Source organism: Lethenteron reissneri, chromosome 62 (genome assembly GCF_015708825.2).
Source record: "Lethenteron reissneri isolate LAM-NWPU_2019-01 chromosome 62, ASM1570882v1, whole genome shotgun sequence".
NCBI classification, from domain to species: Eukaryota; Metazoa; Chordata; class Hyperoartia; order Petromyzontiformes; family Petromyzontidae; genus Lethenteron; species Lethenteron reissneri.
In genome coordinates, this window is record NC_083840.1 from 313880 (window position 1) to 334886 (window position 21007).

The 21007-nt window shown below is 48.2% G+C and overlaps 1 protein-coding gene across 1 annotated transcript in view; it reads left to right on the plus strand.

Moving 5' to 3' along the window:
- The first annotated feature begins 216 nt into the window (after positions 1–216).
- COPA (COPI coat complex subunit alpha) overlaps positions 217–21007 on the plus strand; it is an 83257-nt gene continuing 62466 nt past the window's right edge. Inside the window, exons 1-11 of the mRNA XM_061576978.1 lie at positions 217–419; positions 3783–3896; positions 7198–7271; positions 7779–7859; positions 8562–8638; positions 11194–11303; positions 12351–12463; positions 15060–15159; positions 15894–16029; positions 18699–18781; positions 19574–19724. Of these exons, the coding sequence (XP_061432962.1) occupies positions 380–419; positions 3783–3896; positions 7198–7271; positions 7779–7859; positions 8562–8638; positions 11194–11303; positions 12351–12463; positions 15060–15159; positions 15894–16029; positions 18699–18781; positions 19574–19724 (1079 nt within the window). The 5' untranslated portion in view covers positions 217–379. The remainder of the gene's footprint in view (positions 420–3782; positions 3897–7197; positions 7272–7778; positions 7860–8561; positions 8639–11193; positions 11304–12350; positions 12464–15059; positions 15160–15893; positions 16030–18698; positions 18782–19573; positions 19725–21007) is intronic.

Below are 21007 nucleotides of genomic sequence, written 5' to 3' on the forward strand. Positions count from 1 at the left end.
CCACCGTAATGTTCAACGTGGGCATTTGTTTAGGTGTCCGCAAACACAATTCACCGACCGCCGCGCGAGGATCGGATAAGGCGATTCCACGGTGGTGAATCGATTCCACGGTGGTGAATCGATTCCTTTTGGTGGTAGGACAGTCGACGTGGTTCCTCCGTCCATGTTGAGAGAGAGACGCCGGTGAGACGCAGGGAGACACGGAGAGGAGACACGGTGAGACGCAGGGAGACACGGAGAGGAGACACGGTGAGACGCAGGGAGACACGGAGAGGAGACACGGTGAGACGCAGGGAGACACCGGAGAGGAGACACGGAGAGACACAGGGAGACGCGGAGAGGAGACACGGAGGGGAGACAGGGAGACGCCCGCGAGACAATGCTGACCAAGTTCGAGACCAAGTCCGCCCGCGTCAAGGGTGAGTGCCGCGGACATTCGGGGGCCTGTCATGCGAATGTGGACATGTGTTCGTCGCAGACCTCTTTTCCGGACGAGCGCCAGTACGTTTGAGTAGTCTTGGGGGAGGGGCGGGGCTGGTCAGCGCAAGTTGGTGAAGGTGGTGAACGTAGAAGTATAGTACAGCAAATGGATCGTGTTGCACACTGGTCTATGCTGCTGCTGCTGCCTGCCACGTAGCGCCCGACATGGGAACGCGGAATTTCCACCAACTAGCTCGGTAGTGCTGAACTCTGCCCGCCTCGTATAAGTTCAAACCCAATATCAGCATCATCAGTCGAAACAAAATCACGAAACTGTATATTTTTATTTTACCAGCTAAGGCCAACTGAGCGATCGATATAGCTATTTTTCAAAAGCGACCTGGACACAAATGATAGCCCAACGAAGTGCCTTTTCACGTGGAAGTGTATAGCCGCCAAATAGCTCTAAACGCGTGATGTTCATTCTAAATGTGGAGGGAAAACCCGGAGGACCCGGAAAAAAATCTTTAAGCGACTACAAATATACAGCAGGCGTCAGGGTCGGAATCGAATCCACGATCTCCTGCATACCAGTTGGTCATCCACTGCTGGATGAAGGCCGCTAAGCCATGAGCTCATTTCGTCACCCCTACCTCCTGCGGTGAGACGGAGTCTCGGGCGTGTTTCCCTTCACACAGTTGGGAGCACGGGCGGTCTGCCAATCTCGACAATCTGGATCTATATACGCTCTTTGAAACTCTTTATTTTATCATGTAAGGCCCACTGAGCTCTTCTTCAGAAGGGACCTGGCCGCAAATAATAGCTCAACGACGTGGCTTATCATGTGAAAATTTATAGCAGCCAGATACTCTAAACGCACGTTTGTAAATGTGGAGGGGAAAATCGTAGGGAAGAGAGACACGCAAATTATAAATATACAGACGTCAGGTTGGGATCAAACTCATGGTCTCCTGCATACCAGGCGATGGAGTTAACATCTCAACACCACCGTGACCTGTTGCCAGCAGCGAGAGCTTTCCACATGACTTTTGATGGCCTCAACGTGCACCTAGCCTGGCACAGTGGCTGTGGCTGACGTCACCTCCACCTTGGTGGTGAATGGCGACTGTCGATCCCTTCCTGTTTGGCTGTCGTTACTGTATTCTCGACTTCCATGCCATCTCCTCCCTCTTCTCGCCATGACGCTGTCCTGCCACCCAAAGGCCACTGACGATCCGTCTACTCAAAGCATTTATCAGACAACCTGCAAGGCCTTCGTTCTGGAATTACATAATTTCAGCAGCATTTGTTGAGACAAAACGAAAACACTGCACCTGTTTAGACCTTCAGTGTCTCATCAGCTGTCATGCTTGTTTGAAGCGATGCTGGTGAACTGAACTTATTTTTAAGGAGAGATAGTGTGTGGAGATGAGTAGAGTAAGATGAGAAAGAGAGGAAAGAGGAAAGTGTGTGGAGGGGAGCACATTAGCACGGTTGGCTGTGTATGGTGCAAAATAAGTTCAACACATACATACAGAGTGAGATGAAAGGGGAGAGGCAGGATATTTGAGACAAGAGGTAGGCAGAAGCAAGTCCATGTATAGATTTTGAAGACTGAGTGTGAATTATGTAGTTGATCCAGGACTGGATTGGGAGCTGGTGGAGGGATTGGCGTATTTGGCTGGGGTTGTTTTGCTTACGGGTGCCGATGAGAGTCTGGCATTGGCGGCAGCGTTTTGGATCGTCTGGAGTTTGGTGATCGGGGATTTGGGGGGCAGGCTGTGAGGAAGATTGGTGAAGGTTGGGTCAGGATGTCATGAAGTCATGGGTGAGGGTCTCGGTGGCAGTATCCTAAGGACGTGGTACGTGAATACCGTATTTTCCCCGCATATAGCCCGCATATAGCCCGCATATGCATATAACCCGCAGATGCATATACCCCGTAAAAATAGCGTTTTGTGTAAAACAAATTTCAGATAGCCCGCACCTCCATATACCTTGCATGCATTCATATCCTTAACGTCATTACCGCAGCCTAATTCCATCATTAATACAAAGTTTACATTTGCAATACATTCCACTATCAATTGTTAACATTAATATCATAACGTGCACAAAGAAAACAAACTAACCAGAAACGAGTGAACTTAAAACAGTAAATAAGTAACAAAAGTAAATATCCAATAAATAAGTAACACATAACTGGTAGATAAGTAAGTTAGGCTTACCATCATTCGACCTCATTACAGCTTGCCTCCGAAACGTCGTGATTTTTATTTTATTTTACTTTTATAAATTTTTATGTTTTACCTACGTGACTTTACAGAAAAAAACCTGAGAATATGAATCCTTGCAGTCACGAAAGCTTCAAATCTAGAACTCATTACAGCTACTACACCGGTAGTTACCCCTGTATAGTTTTAGCACTGGTAGATTGCTCACTGCACAGACAATAGCGGCACTACGGTAACGCCATTGCCTCCTGGCAACAAAGCCATTGGAAGTTTGAAACAAAGTTCATGGTCGCGACTGTATAGGGCTTAGCCAATAGCAGCGGCCTAAGGGACTCGGCAATTATGATTCCGCGTTTGGTAGACGCTTGTTAAGGCCCTTCCCATTGTGCAATCCATAGACGCAGCTCAAACTTTCGCACCCCCCTACAGCCACTGAAAGTATTACGGTAAATAAAGTGCGCCCACTTCAAACAGTCGTTTTATTGTACAAACAATTCGAATAATCTCAAATGTGATAACTTGCAATATTAGTGTGAGTCGTTTATTCAGCAGTGTTTTAGTCAAAGCTAAGTGTTGCATAGTGGATAGTCCTACCATGAAAAAATTAAACGAGTTATGACATGTCACATGTGTAAAATATTTTTGGGATAGCCAGCACCTCCATATACCCCGCAGGGTCTTGTTTTGTTTGTAAAAAGTGGTATACCCCGCGTCTTATATGCGGGAAAATACGGGACAGTACTGTATACGTATGTATGTGCCAGTCATCTCCGTTAACCCATGGTGCTTGGGTCTGTTCCGTGACCTATTGGCGAGCCTTTGACAACTTCACGTCGCCTCGAGTGCACCTAGCAAGGCGCAAGCGCTGTGCTGACATCACCGCCGCTTAGTGGCGGTGATGTCAGGCTGTTGTGTGTGTTTTATTGTGGGCGAGCGGTTGATGAAGTGGTTAATGCCACACAACGCTAAGAACCTTGCAACCCGAGTGAAGTTCCCGCTCGCAATCACTCTCAGTGGTGGGAAATGTCTGAACTAGTATGCTATGCCGGCCTTCATGGGTCCTCACGGCACTTGCCCCAACAGTCCATTAAAGGTCACGGTGGGGTCTCTTTTTTCCTTTTTGTGCAGGGCTTTGCTTCCACTCGAAGCGGCCCTGGGTGCTGGCGAGCTTGCACAGTGGCGTCATCCAGCTGTGGGACTACCGCATGTGCACGCTCATCGACAAGTACGACGAGCACGATGGTACGCTGCGCACTCCAACCGAGCGCGCGCGTGTGCTTGTGACAACATGCGTAATGCATGTGGGATGTGTGGTGCACGTGTTCTGTCCGTGGTGTGTGTGTCCCGTTCCCTCTTGTGTTGTATGTTTGTATGTTTTTATGTATGTATACCTCATTCCTATGTGTGTGTGTTGTATGTGTGTATCATTCCCATTTGTGTATTGTATGTGGTGTGCATATGTATGTTTTGTATGAGTGGGGAGCAGTGGCGTAGCGGTTAGCGCATTAACCTACAAACCCAGCGACTCGTTCAATTTCCGCTCACTGTCAACACCAGTGACCATTATTTGAGCCGTTCCTGGACCTCCCCTAGGTCGACTCAACCTAAAATGAGTATCTTGTGAGGTGTGTAAAAACATCACCACTGAGAAGACAGGCGGTTTGTGTATGTGTTGACTCATGGCACCAGCGTCTGTTCCGTAACATGTCAGCGATCCTTTGACACTTCACATTGCCTGAGAGTGCACCTAGCACCTAGCCTGGTGATGTCACCGCTACTTAGTGATTGATGGCCGCTGTTGTTGTTGTGCCTGTGTTTGCATATGTAGATTTGTGTGTCTCATTCCCCTGTGTATGTGTGCATGCGGCGCTGCAAGGATGAGTGGTGGGAGCGGGTTGCTTAGGACATGGATTCCGCCTCCGTAGCCCGCAATCACAAATTAATATTTAATTCCATCAAAAAAATTACTTGCAGCGCCTCACCTATTACCATCCTGAAGGGAAAGAGTGGTAATCTGATCTCTGACCCCCAGGAACAGGTCTGCAGGTTTGCAGGCATTTTTGTGAGGTCTTGGAGGGGAATTCCCTCAGCCCAGACAACATAATCGGGCAAGGTGGGACGACCCTATAAGTAGCCACCCCTTGAATGGTTGGCTGAAGTGCCATCTGTGAAGCAAGTGTGAGGGGCGATCTGAAGTCTGAGACCAGGAAAAGTGCCGGGTAGAGACGATCTCCCATTCGAAATGCTGAGGGAGGGTGGCATCTGTTTGCAGACTGCCCTACATGACATCACAACTGTCTGGACCACAGGACGGGTTCCGCAGGATTGGAAGGATGCCCTGGTGGTAACAACTATAGGGGCATTTCTCTTCTCAGTGTCCCGGGACCGGTCCTGGCAAGGATTATTCAATATCGCCTTGCAGGCACGCCGAGGAGAGGCTTGCAGAGCCCCAATGTGGTTTCAGACAAGGGCGGTCCTGCATGGATGCCATATTCTCTTTCCGTCTGCTACAACAGAGGTGTAGGGAATTCCAACAAGACCTACATCTCTGCTTTATTGACCTGGTCAAGGCCTGTGATACCATCAACATGCCATGGCTGTGAGCAGTTCTTCGTGCTTTCGGAGTGCCTAACTCTGCTCACAATCATTAAGGGACTTCATGATGGTGGGCAGGCCCGGGTTAACCTACGTCAACATGAGTCGGAGCCATTCCCTGTTCACTTTTGGGTGCAACATGCATGTCCTCTGGCTCCCACATTATTTAACATCATCTTTGACCACGTAGTTTGATAAACTGTCCATGGCTGTATGAGAGTGATTTCCATCTGGTACAGATACAACGGAAGGCTAATCCGATGCCCAGGTGCGGTCGAGGGATGACTGCCTATTTGTATGCGAATGATCTGGTGATTGCTGCTGACTCAGAGGAGGATTTGTAGATGTTGCTGCTGAATCTGGAATGTGCCACTAAGAGGTGGGGTCTTGCCGTCAGCCCCAAAAAAACTAAGCACCTGCCTGGGTATTTTGTGCCACCAAACACTCCATCCCCTCAGCTTCCCATTGGTGATGGAGCAGTTGTGGAGAGTTTCCCATACCTAGTCAGTGTGTTTATGACCAGCTCCGATTTGACAGCAGAGGTCTCACTCCGAATCAGTCAGGCGGCATTATCTTTTAATCGGCTGCGCAATGCTGTCTGGATGCTACCTGGTTTGTCGCTCCGCATTAAGTTTCGGGTTTTCTCGGCCACAGGCATGCCCTCCCCTCTCTATTCTTGTGAAGCATGGACCCCTCTAATGGAACATCTGCGCCGGTTAGAAACATTCAACTGGCATGCCTATGATCCATCCTGGGTTGTGTGAGAAGCTCACAAATCCTTGAAAGATCTGGACACATTCCCATCAGTGAGCTCCTCCGGCATGCAAGGCTGCATTGGCTGGGTCATGTAGACCGCATGCCCAGCCACCGCATGGCCAAGCAACTTCTGTTTGGCCACATAGAGGGGGCTAAACGGGTGCGACGTGGGCTGGAGAAGAGGCGGACTGATGTGGTACGGGAGGATTATGGAGCTCAGTGGACTTGTCGACGACTGGTACCAGTGGTGTCAAGGTCAGCCTCTATGGAGGAGGCTCATGAAGGACGCTGCTGGGCAGTTGGAGGCAGTCACCCTCCAGCAACAAAGGAGGGCAGGTGAGCGACACAACAACGAGAGGAGCACTGGGTGACTAAAATGCAGCAAGTTGGCACAGTGGGCGGTACAGATGGTGCATCTACCGGTCATCTCAGTCAGCCAACCTATGGCACTTAGGTCTGTCCCGAGACCTCATGGCAGCGAGCCTTCGACACTTCACATGGCCTCAAAGTGCACCTGGCTTGGTAAAGGTGGCGTTGTGACGTCACAGTCGCTTAGTGGCAAATGGCAGGTATTGGTTATGTGTGTGTGGTGTATGGGTGTGTGTTTGTATGCGTCTAATTCCTGTGTGTTGTATGTATGCATTGTCTCATGGCTCTATGTGTGTGTGCGTGTGTGTTGGGGGGTGTGGTGCTGGGGGGAGCGGTAGTGTAGCGGTTAGCGCGCTGCGCTATGAACCTGGCGACCCGGGTTCGATTTCCGCTCACGGCCAGCACCAGTGACGGTTATCTGAACCGGTCCTGGGCCTCCTCTAGGTCGACTCTAAATTAGTACCTCGTGCGCTGTGTAAACATCGCCACTGGGGAGACAAAGGCGTGGTGCTGGGTACCCACTCCCTCGTGTACCGTTCCGGCCTTCATAGGTGCTCGCTAACAGCACTTGCCCCTACAGTCTGTTAAGGCGATATGGGGGATCTTTGGTGCTGGCAACCCACCCCCTTCGTGTGCCAAGCCGGCCTTCATAGGTGCTCGCTAACACCACTTGGCCCAACAGTCTGCAAATGCTATACGGGGGATCTTTGTATTGGCTGGCCACCCACCCCCCTTCATGTGCTATGCTGACCTTCATAGGTGCTACTCGCTCACAGCACTTGGCTCAACAGTCTGTTCAAGGCTATACTTTTGGTGTGAGCAGGTCCTGTTCGGGGTGTGGACTTCCACAAACAGCAGCCACTGTTCGTGTCAGGAGGAGACGACTACAAGATCAAGGTGCCCAGCGGGGTCACATGCGTGGCTTTGCGAGCGGGGCTTCATGCCCATAGACTTATATTTCCCATAGATTTACATTGCTCATAGACTAAGATCGCCCATCGAATAACATTATACATAGACTTACATTGCCCATAGACGAACATTGCACAGACTAAGGTCGACCATAGAATAACATTGCTCAGACTATGATCGCCAATAGAATAACATTACACATCGACTTACATTGCCCGTAGAATTAACACTGCATGTAGATTAACAATGTACGTACATAAAAATTACACCTAGACTAAGAGTGCATGTAGACCAACAGGTTCTTGAGTAATATTATGGATGGAGCTAAATGGAAGAAAGGCAATGGTTGCCAACGTCTTTGGGAAAGGAGACGACAGAGTGATGGGATATCACGCGCGAGTGGCATGTCATGTGTGTTTGCTGTGTGCAGGGTAGTGTGTGTGTTCCGATGGATAACCTGTCACGGCTATGGTGGTGTGTGTCTTTCACCAGGTGTGGAACTACAAGCTGCGTCGCTGCCTCTTCACCCTTCTCGGTCACCTAGACTACATTCGAACTACGTTCTTCCACCATGTAAGTGTGTCTGTGGGTGTGCGTGTATTATATCGGAGGGCGGTGGCGTAGCGGTTAGCACGCTGGGTTACGAACCCGGCAACCCGAGTTCGATACCCGGTCTTGGCCAACACCAGTGATAGCGATTATTTGAACCGGTCCTGGGCCTCCCCTAGGTCGACTCAGCCTCAAATGAGTACCTAATGTGATGTGTAAACATCGCCACTAGGGAGACAAAGGTGGCCGGGCATGGTTTTGGCCACCCACCCCCTCGTATGCCGTGCTGGCCTTCATAGGTGCTCGCTAACAGCACTTGCCCCAACAGTCTGTCAAGGCTATACGGGGGATCTTTGTCTGTGTGTGTATGTATTGTATGGGGTGTGATTGTGTAGTGGTAAGCCGACTACAAACCCAGCAATCTAATTTCTGATTCCGACTCACGGCCAATTAGTGCCAAATATCTGAACCTGTCCTGGGTCCCTCTGAGGCTAACTCGGCATATTGGGTGCAGTGGGCGAACAACATCAGTGCTGGGGAGACAAATGTGGCTGGGCATCGATTTGGCCACACCACACCCTCTAATAAGTGCGCCATGACGGCCTTCATAGGTGCTACTCGCAAACAACATTTGGCAAAATAAAGTCTGTTTTAATGGTTATCGGCAAATTGTTGTCTTTGTCACACACCACGTTGAGCTGTCCTGGCGTGTTTGTGTGTGAGCAGGAGTACCCGTGGATCATCAGCTGCTCGGACGACCAGACGATCCGCATCTGGAACTGGCAGAGCCGCACCTGTGTGTGGTGGGTGCTGCTGCCCGTGATGTGCTAACTCCTCTAACACCCTTACACGAACCCCAATACTCATACTATCACTAATCTTATCCCTATAGCTAATCCTAACATTGATCCTAAACCTACTATTATATTCTTTGGGTTTTTTGGTAAAGTCACGTAGATAAGTTCAAAGAAAATAACAAAAAAAGAACAAAAAACTACGACGTTTCGATCACAACACAGGCGATCGTCATCTGGAGGATAAAAAGAGGGGGAAAGTTCCCGATGACGATCGCTTGTGTTGTGATCGAAACGTCGTAGTTTTTTTGTTATTTTTTTGTTATTTCTTTGAACCTATCCACGTGACTTTGCCGAAAGACCCAAAGAATATGAATTCCTGCAGTCATGAAAGCTTTAAGACCTAAACCTACTCTTAATCTTAACCCTTTCACTCATCCTAACGCTGATCCTACCACTATCACCTCCGATTAGCATGGTTGGCTATTTAACACGTAGGCTTTCGCGACCAATGTTATTCATAATCAACGATTTTTGGGTTTAGATCGCGTTTATTTATAAATGTGTCGTAACCCTCCACCACCCGACACGGCCAATCAGTAAAAAATGTGTCACGTTGACAAAGACAAATAGTTCACTGCTTTAGCCCACCGGTGTGTTGAAGCAACAACATTCACAATTTGAGTACGACGTTTCGCTGGTAATTACAACCAGCATCATCGGGCAATTCGCCAGAATGGTGAGGCTCTCCTGTGTCTCCCGTTCTTATATAGAGCAGCAGCAGGATGACGTCATCATTAACTCATTAACTCATCAGGTGCAAAGATTCAAGGGGGGAGTGATTGTAATTATATACTAGATTAGTAATCAGGCTATTGTTACGATGCGAGTTGTAGATTAGTAATCATTTGGAATGTGTTTTATTGTGATTATGCTACATTAGTAATCTGTTAGTGGTTGTTTCCCTTATAAGTAATTGTAATGTATCTTATTTAATAATACGCTTCCAGGCCGCACTAAGCCTGTAGCTGTCTGAGCGATTAAAGTTATTTCTGTTTCTCTCAATTTCAATCGATTCTCTACTGGCAAAGACTAATTAGAGAATCGATTGAAATTGAGAGAAACAGAAATAACTTTAATCGCTCAGACAGCTACAGGCTTAGTGCGGCCTGGAAGCGTATTATTAAATAAGATACATTACAATTACTTATAAGGGAAACAACCACTAACAGATTACTAATGTGGCATAATCACAATAAAACACATTCCAAATGATTACTAATCTACAACTCGCATCGTAACAATAGCCTGATTACTAATCTAGTATATAATTACAATCACTCCCCCCTTGAATCTTTGCACCTGATGAGTTAATGAGTTAATGATGACGTCACCCTGCTGCTGCTCTATATAAGAACGGGAGACACAGGAGAGCCTCACCATTCTGGCGAATTGCCCGATGATGCTGGTTGTAATTACCAGCGAAACGTCGTACTCAAATTGTGAATGTTGTTGCTTCAACACACCGGTGGGCTAAAGCAGTGAACTATTTGTCTTTGTCAACGTGACACATTTTTTACTGATTGGCCGTGTCGGGTGGTGGAGGGTTACGACACATTTATAAATAAACGCGATCTAAACCCAAAAATCGTTGATTATGAATGGTTGGCTATGTACGGTGTGAAAGAAGTTCTACATACGTGCGTCCTTACACAAACACTGATCCTAACACTTATCCTACCCTATCACCTATCCTACCCCAATCACTAATCGTAACACTGATCCTAACCCTATCACTGATATTAATGTAGCGTCATATGAGATATCGCTATAGGGAAGCAGTACCAGGTAAGGGGGGTACTGTATGTGTGGGAGCCCCTTCTCGCGTTCGGGTGCTGGGGCGCGGTGAAGGGGGGAGCGGGGCCATGCCGGAAGGGGTTGAGGGCGGGGGCCGGAAGGGGTTCGGGGTTGTTGGTGGCGGAACGAGCGGGAGTGAGCTGGGAGCCGGGGTGCGGGACTCGGGGCTCGAGGAGAAGATCGTAAATTTTGATTTAAAGCTTTCGTGACTGCAGGGATTCATATTCTTGGTTCTTTCGGTAAAGTCACGTAGAAGGGAAACAATAAAATAAGAAAAATATGAAACAATATGTATTGTTTCCCTTCTATGTGACTTTACCGAAAGAACCAAGAATATGAGAAGATCATAGTTTCCGACAAAAGGTGTAGATATAGTTAGCCGGGACTCACCCCTGCCTTAGGTTATTTCCATAAACGTGTTGCCTCCAGACAAGGTGCGCTTTTCCATCAAACCACTACACTAACACGTATCCTTATCCTATCAGCACTTGACCCAACAGTCCGTTAAAGGCTACATGGAGGTTCTGTGTCTTTGTGTTGCAGTGTAATGACGGGACACATCCACTACATCTTGTGTGTGTTGTACATATTGTGTGTGTGGGATTCAGAATGCTGTTTGTTGGCTATATGTGTGTGTATGTTTTGGCTAATTGTGCTGTGTGTTGTATACATATGTATATCTGTGTGTGTGTACGTGTGTGGTGCAGCGTGCTGACGGGGCACAACCACTACGTGATGTGCGCCCAGTTCCACCCCACGGAGGACCTGGTGGTGTCAGCGAGCCTGGATCAGACCGTACGCGTCTGGGACATTTCCGGTGCAACGTCTCACTCACCACCTCCTCCTCACCAGCACCACATCTTCTCACAACCTCACCAAATGAACACCTCACCTTCTCGCTACTCCATCTCACCATATATGTTTGTATGTACCCATGTGATGCTTGTGTCTGTGTACCTATGTGTGTGTGGAGAGCGGTAGTGGAGCGGTTAGCACGCTGCGCTACATACCTGGCGGCCCGAGTTCGATTCCCACTCATGACCAACACCAGTGACTATTATCTGAATCGGTCCTGGGTCTCCCCTAGGTCGACACGGCCTCAAATGAGTACCTGGTGCAGTGTGTAGTTAAACATTGCCGCTGGGGAGACAAAGGTGGTTGGGCATGGTGATGGAAGGGTGACAGCTATGGAGATTGGTTCTGCTGGCTTTGGCCTCAGCCAATGGGGAGATGAGTCAGGGGCGTGGTCCCGGGAGCTGACGAGGGAGCCTTGAAGATTCGATGCAGGCTAACGAGGATTGGCGGAAGCGTACCACGTGACCCGGGTATTAAATAGGGGTAGAGAGGAACGACACGTGGTCAGAACGGGAACGAACGGAGGAAGGGGCCACGCGGGAGCGGGGCTCCGAGTTTCCACATGGCAGTGCGTCTCTCTCGGTCTATCTGTTCCCTTCACGTTGCCTATCAGCAGCGTGAAGTAACTGTAACCTAAAGTGAATAAAAGACGGATTCCAGAAGTCGTCTCAAACAGCTTTATTACACGTATATATTCCCGTGTGCTAGTATGTACCGTGTGTACCCGTCTGAACCCATGTCTGTAAATATCCGTGTGACCCGGTGTTTGTTTTTACCCGTGTGAACCCATGTTTGTGTATACCCGTGTGAACCCGTGTTTGTCCCCTTGTGAACCCGTGTTTGTATGTATGCATGTGAACCCATCTTTGTACGTACGCATGTGAACCCATCTTTGTACGTACCCATGTGAACCCGCGTTTGTACATACCCGTGTGCACCCATGTGAACCCGCGTGTGCATCAGCTCATATGCCGCTGCTCTGCTGCTCTCTCCCCTGGGGCTGGCCCAGGCCTCCGCAAGAAGAACCTGAATCCCGGATCGTCGGGCGACGCGGAGCTCCGCTCCATCTCCGGGGTTGACCTCTTCGGCGCCGCTGATGCCGTGGTGAAACACGTCCTGGAGGTACCGCTCCCCTTCCCCTCACCTAGTATACAGGAGGTCGTGGGTTTGATTCCAACCTTGACGCCTGTATATTTTGAGTTTGCGTTTTCTCCCCGTGGTCGTGTGGATTTTTCTCCAGGTCCTCTGGTTTTTCTCTCCACGTTTAGAAACATACTTTTAGAGTATTTGGCTGCTCTAAATTTCCACGTGATACAGTGAGGGAAAAAAGTATTTGATCCCTTGCTTATTTTGTACGTTTGCCCACTGACAAAGAAATGTTCATTCTAGATTTGAAGCTTTCGTGACTGCAAGGATTCATATTCTTAGGTTTTTTCGGTAAAGTCACGTAGGTATCACTTGATACGGCTATCGTGCTGTGACTGTTCCACCTGAAGACGGAAGCTTGTGTTGCCTCCGAAACGTCGTGATTTTTATTTTTATTTTACTTTTATTAATTTTTATTTTTTACCTACGTCACTTTACCGAAAAAACCTAAGAAAAAGAAATGTTCAGTCTATAATTTTACTGATAGGTTTATTTGAACAGTGAGAGACAGAATAACAACAAAATCCAGAAAAACGCATGTCAAAAATGTTATAAATTGATTGGCATTTTAATGAGGGAAATAAGTATTTGACCCCCTCTCAATCAGAAAGATTTTTGGCTCCCAGGTGTCTTTTATACAGGTAACGAGCTGAGATTAGGAGCACACTCTTAAAGGGAGTGCTCCTAACCTCAGCTTGTTACCTGTATAAAAGACATCTGTTCACAGAAGCAATCAATCAATCAGATTCCAAACTCTCCACCATGGCCAAGACCAAAGAGCTCTCCAAGGATGTCAGGGACAAGATTGTAGATCTACACAAGGCTGGAATGGACTACAAGACCATCGCCAAGCAGCTTGGTGAGAAGGTGACAACAGTTGGTGCGATTATTCGCAAATGTAAGAAACACAAAAGAACTGTCAATCTCCCTCGGCCTGGGGCTCCATGCAAGATCTCACCTCGTGGAGTTGCAATGATCATGAGAACGGTGAGGAATCAGCCCAGAACTACACGGGAGGATCTTGTCAATGATCTCAAGGCAGCTGGGACCATAGTCACCAAGAAAACAGTTAGTAACACACTACGCCGTGAAGGACTGAAATACTGCAGCGCCCGCAAGGTACCCCTGCTCAAGAAAGCACATATACATGCCTGTCTGAAGTTTGCCAATGAACATCTGAATGATTCAGAGGACAACTGGGTGAAAGTGTTGTGGTCAGATGAGACCAAAATGGAGCTCTTTGGCATCAACTCAACTCGCCTTGTTTGGAGGAGGAGGAATGCTGCCTATGACCCCAAGAACACCATCACCACCATCAAACATGGAGGTGGAAACATTATGCTTTGGGGGTGTTTTTCTGCTAAGGAGAAGGAACAACTTCACCGCATCAAAGGGACGATGGACGGGGCCATGTACCGTCAAATCTTGGGTGAGAACCTCCTTCCCTCAGCCAGGGCATTGAAAATGGGTCGTGGATGGGTATTCCAGCATGACAATGACCCAAAACACGCGGCCAAGGCAACAAAGGAGTGGCTCAAGAAGAAGCACATTAAGGTCCTGGAGTGGCCTAGCCAGTCTCCAGACCTTAATCCCATAGAAAATCTGTGGAGGGAGCTGAAGGTTCGAGTTGCCAAACGTCAGCCTCGAAACCTTAATGACTTGGAGAAGATCTGCAAAGAGGAGTGGGACAAAATCCCTCCTGAGATGTGTGCAAACCTGGTGGCCAACTACAATAAATGTCTGACCTCTGTGATTGCCAACAAGGGTTTTGCCACCAAGTACTAAGTCATGTTTTGCAGAGGGGTCAAATACTTATTTCCCTCATTAAAATGCAAATCAATTTATAACATTTTTGACATGCGTTTTTCTGGATTTTTGTTGTTATTCTGTCTCTCACTGTTCAAATAAACCTACCATTAAAATTATAGACTGAACATTTCTTTGTCAGTGGGCAAACGTACAAAATCAGCAGGGGATCAAATACTTTTTTCCCTCCCTGTAAGTCACTTGGTTGAGTGATGATTTGTGGCCATGTCGCCTCTGAAAATGAACTATATAGCTCAGTGGGCCTTACCTGGTAAAATAGCAAAATAGTTAGATAGTTTCCTTTGATGTAGAGCAACGGCTATAATTTTACATTGAAGTGGTTGATGAGCCAAATAACTGCATCAGGAGTAGCGGAGTTGGTGATCACCGTTGTGTTGACGCCTCCTTCATATTTTTGAATCGGGTAAATTGAGTCTTAAGTTTTCGTCTCATTATTTTCTCCTTTGGTGACCACAGTCCTCCGCACACTGCCCCACCGAGTTTTTTAAGCTCCCATTTCTGCTTCGTCGTCGAGTGTCTGCTGCCACTGCCACAAGCCACGCTTTATGCCAATGCGGTTCATGGGTCAGGGTCCCGTGAGCTTCGGGGGGGGACGGTTGAAGCCCAGGGGATCTTCTGCGTGGGGGTCTTAGATGAGGGGCACGTGTCGAGTGGCATTGGCCACCCTAATTTGCATGTTGTGTGTGTTGTTGGATGTTAAGTTTTTGGTGCGCTCGTCGCGTGTATTTTGCGTGTTCGTCGGCAGGGCCACGACCGCGGAGTGAACTGGGCGGCGTTCCACCCCACTATGCCCCTCATCGTGTCCGGGGCTGACGATCGCCAAGTCAAGCTGTGGAGGATGAACGGTGTGTGGAGAGCTCGGCGGTTCACTCATTCATTCACACATCATTCATTCACTCGTTAATTATCTCTTGTTTATTAATTTAGTCATTCATTTATTTGGTCATTGAGTTAATTAATTCGCTCGCTCATTTTATAATTCATTCATCAATTTGCTCATTCATTCTCTCATTCATTAATTAGTTCATTCGTTGGTCATTCATTATTTGGGGCTGGAGAAGAGATGGGCTGATGCCGTTACGGGGGGATTTGGGGTTGAATGGACCTGCCAATGGCCAGTACCAGCGGTATCAAGATCGGCCTATGTGGATTAGGCTCGTGAAGGACGCTACTGGGCAGTTGAAGGCAGTCGTCCTCCAGCAATAGCGTAGGAGCAGAGGAACGATGCTCACAACAAAGAGCGGAGTTCCGGGCAGCTTAAAGGCAGCGAGTTGGCATAGTGGGGAGCACAAGTGGTGAATCCGTTAGTCACTTCAGTCAATCAACCCATTGCACCTGGATCTGTTCCATGACCTGCCGGAAGTTTGCCTTCAACACTTCACATGATAGCCAAAAGGTGCACCTAGCCCGGCACAAGCACCGTGATGACATCACCGCCACTTAGTGTGTGTGTGCATAAATATGTCTTGGTGTGTATTGTACGTTTGTGTGCATGTGCGTGTATATGCCGTTGTGTGTATGCGTATTTATGTATTTGTCTGTATGTGCTTGGGCGGCACGTATTCTTGCGCGTGTACAGACTCAAAGGCATGGGAAGTAGACACTTGCCGTGGACACTACAATAATGTTTCCTGCTGCCTCTTCCACCCGCGTCACGAACTCATCCTCAGCAACTCCGAGGACAAGAGTATCCGCGTGTGGGACATGTCCAAGCGGTGAGGACATGCACACACAGACAAATATCACCCTGTGGAAGCCTCTCAACAGGGCGTTTGAGCCAAGTGCTTTTAGCGAGCAAAACCCAAGAAGGCTGACACAGCTCACACCTCTTCTTGGTTCTTTCGGTAAAGTCACGTAGAAGGGAGATAATAAAATAATAAAAATAAAACATAATAAAATAATTCTCACGACGTTTCGGACACAACGCAAGCAGCCGTCCTCAGGTGAAGAACAGGTCTGTCGGAAAGACAGCGTCTGAATGAACACCACCAAGCTTGGCAGCGTATATTTAAGCTGGGTTAGGGGAGGAAGAGCGCCTTGACCAAGGAATTTGCATATCAACAGAGGAATTTAGCATATTTATGGAAAATGCAGATATGCTTGCGTTGTGGCCGAAACGTCATGAGAATTGTATTATTTTATTATGTTTTATTTTTATTATTTTATTATCTCCCTTCTACGTGACTTTACTGAAAGAACCAAGAAGATGAATCCCTGCAGTCACAAAAGCTTTAAATCGAAATTCAGCTCACACCTATGAGGGGTGTGGTGTGGCCAGCATTGCCTAACCTACCCAGCAATCCTTTGTCTCCCCATTGCTGCTGATGTTTTACACACACCGCACCAGGGACTCATTTAAGGCTTAGTCTAACTAGGGGAGCCCTAGCTCCGATTCTGATATTCACTGCCACGGATGTTGGCCGTGAGTAGGAATCGAACTCGGGTTGCCGATTTCGTAGCACAGTGCAACGCTAACCGCTGGTGGTGTGACGGTCAGAGCAAGTGAGTGGCCTTGACAAAGCTGTGATGTTTCTCAAACACAGTGCACTTAGTAAATAAGCATCATCACCATTATCATCATCGTGACCATCGTCATCGATGTTCCAAGGCAGTGGTAGCCACCACTGCGTGTGGCCTGTAATCCAACAGTGCTCTGGAAGCAGCGAGGATTGGCGGATCATGCACAAAAGTAGTGAGATTCCCCATGGGCATCAAGGTGCCATGTTCTGGCTCGCCAGGAGAAGGGTGAAGGGTGGTACACCAAGTGGACTATTTGCTATCTCGTTTCCATCGGTACGGTAAGAGTGTTGCTTCCTCGCATGCATGGGTTCTCTCTAGGTGCTCCTGGTTTCCACTCACATGTATAAACACTCATCAGTTGGCTGAAAACATCTTGAAATATTACCTCAATGCAGCACCATCTTGAAAAAGTCTGACGACTCAGTGTGGCTCTACAGGCTAAATAAATACATATAAAACATTGTTAAATCCCCACACATAAGAATCCCTGTGTCCCCACTCGCCCCATCTAGAGCTCACAGCACACTCACATCTGCTTCAAAATCAATCACAACAGAACATCAACTGGCCGATGCGCACACATATACACCTTCAAACTTAGTTTCCCCGTCTTGCCTTTAACAGTCTGTTGGGGTAAATGCTGTAAGCGAACAGTACTTATGAAGGCCAGCATGGGGGTAGGTGGCCACCACCATGCCCGGCCGCCTTTGTTTCCCCAATGCCAATGCTTGTGTGTCGTGAACGACTCCCGACACACGTCTAGTAGAAGGCTTCTTGTTTATTAAGAGCACATAGGCCGATACACTTGGTAACGCGGCTACACCCAGGCTGCTCTAAACACGTAGCCCCTCTCCGTCCTGCGCTACGCTGGCTGGTTGATGAGCGTAGCGGCGAAAACGGAGCAGGTCTTGCAGAAGAACAGCCACGTGGTTAAGACGAAGATGACGGCGATCAGCAACGCAACCAGCCCCAAAGCTCTGGTTCGGTGCTCCTTATATTCGCCTGGCGTGGCCAAGCTCCTACTCTGGTCACGTCCCCTTTCTAGAACCTACTAGACCCTTCTGGATGGTTCCCGGAGCTTCTCGACTGACACCGCCCTTAACCTTTACCCCAGATATGCTTTATGTAATGCAGCTATAACCGTAATGACCCTTACAGGCCGGCAGGTGTCACCCTGTCATTACACTTGTATACACCTCTCAAGGTACTTATTTAAGTACGCTCCCATTGTTATCGGTTATGAGTGGGAATTGAATTGGTTGCTGGGTTCGTAGCGCAGTGTCCGAACCACTGCACCGCCATTGACCCACTACTGAGTGGGTGTGCAAGTACACACACACCCCCACCTGGACAGATGAACAACGCACGGGTCATGTTCATGTCCTCTCGTTTGTGGTATATATTATATTAGTAGCATTGGTATTTTGCATTCATGTGTAATTTGTCTCTACGGTATTCCTTGTTATATTCACGAACTTGCTATCCATGACTTTAGAGTTCCAGATGCGATTCGCAGATAGCCAAATGACTGCATCGAGAGAGAGAGAGAGAGATAGAAAGTGATGAGAGAAAGTGATGAGAGAGAATGTAATGAGAGTAAATGATGAAAGAGAATGTAATGAGAGAAAGTGATGCGAAAAAGTGATGAGATAATTTTCACGTATTTAGTAGCTTATTTACCTATTTATTTTAAGGTAATTCATTAAAAAGATGGGTTTTCGTAGGCCAATATCATTATCTGCGAAATTTGCTCTCATCGAGCATCTCCGGAACGTATCCCTCATGAATAACAAGGGAATTATGTGTTTTTTATTGGCTGTGGTTGTCTGTTCATATCCCCTCTGCTCTGATTCTCCCCTTGCAGCACGGGAGTGCAGACGTTCCGCAGAGACCACGACCGCTTCTGGGTCCTTGCTGCCCATCCCTCCCTCAACCTCTTCGCTGCAGGTGTGTGTCTTGTGGGGAGCAGTAGTGTTGCGGTTCGCGCATTGGACTACAAATCTGGTGACCTGAGTTCGATTCCCGCTCAAGGCTAACACCAGTAACAATTATCTGAACCGCACCTAGGCCTTCCCTAAGTCGACTCGGCCTCAAATGAGTACCTAGTGCTGTGTGTAAACATCACCTTTGGGGAAACAAAGGCAGTCGGGCATGGTGCTCGCCACCCACGCCTTGGTGTGCCGTGCCAGCCTTTATAGGTGCTCGTGAGCAGCACTTACCCCAAAAGTATCTTAAGGATATGCGGGGATCTATTGTCTTGTAAATAAGAGTGTGGATGCAGTTTGGTGAGTGTGTGGGTGGCACAGGATAGAGAAGAGGTTGCCTGATCTGGTAGAGGGAGAATGGTTAGCTTAGTGGATTTGTTGATAACTGGTACCAGCGGTGTCAAGATCGGCCTCTGTTATCGAAGCTCATAAAGGACGCCATTGGGCATTTAGAGTCAGTCACCCTTCAACATGAACGGAGGACAGAGGATTGACACAACAATGAGCGGAGCGCCGGGTAGCTAAAATACAGTAAGTTGGCACAGTAGGGGGCAGAAGTCGTGCGTCTGCTAGTCATTTCAGTGAGTCAACCCATTGCACCTGGGTCTGTACCTTGACCTCTTGTCGGCAGGCGTTAAACACTTCACGTGACCTTAAAGTGCATCTGGCCTGGCACAAGCGCTGTAGTGATATCACCTCCACTTAGTGGTTAATGGCGGTTGTTGTGTGTATAATTACGTCTGGCTTGTTGCAGGCCACGACAGCGGCATGATCGTGTTCAAGTTGGAGCGCGAGCGGCCTGCTTACGCGGTGCACGGGGGGCTGCTCTACTATGTCAAGGAGCGCTTCCTGCGCCAGCTCGACTTCAGCTCCTCCAAGGACGTCGCTGTCATGCAGCTGCGCGGGTATGCAAGGTGCACACGACACAGCGTGAACCACACGCTACACACGATAGATACAACATGATACAGATAACATGATACAGAGAACACGATACAGACAACATAATACACACAACAGAGACAACACGAAGCATACAACTCGAACTGCACGGTATATACATCTCTCAGAACGTTGCCGTTATACAGCTTGCGTGGTTGTGCCGTCAGTAGACACGGCAACTGCACAATATGTACACAATACACACTGCAATACATAATGACGCAAACCACACAATGCAGACATGCCAGCACAAACAACAACAGACAATTTTTTTGATTTAAAGCTTTCGTGACTGCAGGGATTCATCTTCTTGGTTCTTTCGGTAAAGTCACGTAGAAGGTTCCAAAGAACACAGGATGAGATGTTACTATCCTTTGTGCAAGCACTTCCAAGAGTTCATGAACAGTGAGCCTGGTGAAATTTGGGGAGCGCATCGTCAGTAGTGAACCTTTGGGTCCTAGGGTGTTTCGGCCTTTCATACTATACACCCTCCCCAAAGGCGGCCAGCGACAGGGTGATCAATCCTACGCTTGTGTCCCATTCCCAATTAGTCATAGGAGTTGCCTTGTTGTTGATAGCCAACATCCCTCCCTGAGTCAAGCATTGTTGACTGCATACCTCCTGGCCCTTTCACTTTGGGGCCCAGCTGGAGTCTTTCCTCTTCATCCAGAGCCACTGACTGCTGCCTTCTGCCACCTCCGATACAGCTCTGATTGCCGAACGCTGGCTCTGGCCCTTAATTCCCAGGTCTCTAAGCAGTCTGGTTGTAGATGTTGCCACAAAACCTCTGCAGCCCACCTCCACTGGTCGGACTTCTGTGTTCCAGCCATGATGCCGTGCTTCGGCAGCTAGATCGGCATAGCGCAGATGTTTTCGCTCATAAGCCTCATCTACTGAGTCCTCCCAGGGTACTGTGAGCTCAATGATGAAGACCTTCTTGAGCGAACGGGACCAGAGCACCATGTCAGGTCTTAGGGTGGTGGTTGCGATCTCCGGAGGAAACACAAGTTGCCGGCCAATGTCAGCTAGCATTTTCCAGTCGCGGGCCAAGCGCAGCTGGTCTCGCTCTATTGGTGACTGCAGGGATTCATCTTCTTGGTTCTTTCGGTAAAGTCACGTAGAAGGGAGATAATAAAATAATAAAAATATAACATAATAAAATAATTCTCACGACGTTTCGGTCACAACGCAAGCAGCCGTCCTCAGGTGAAGAACAGGTCTGTTGGGAAGACAGCGTCCCATTCAG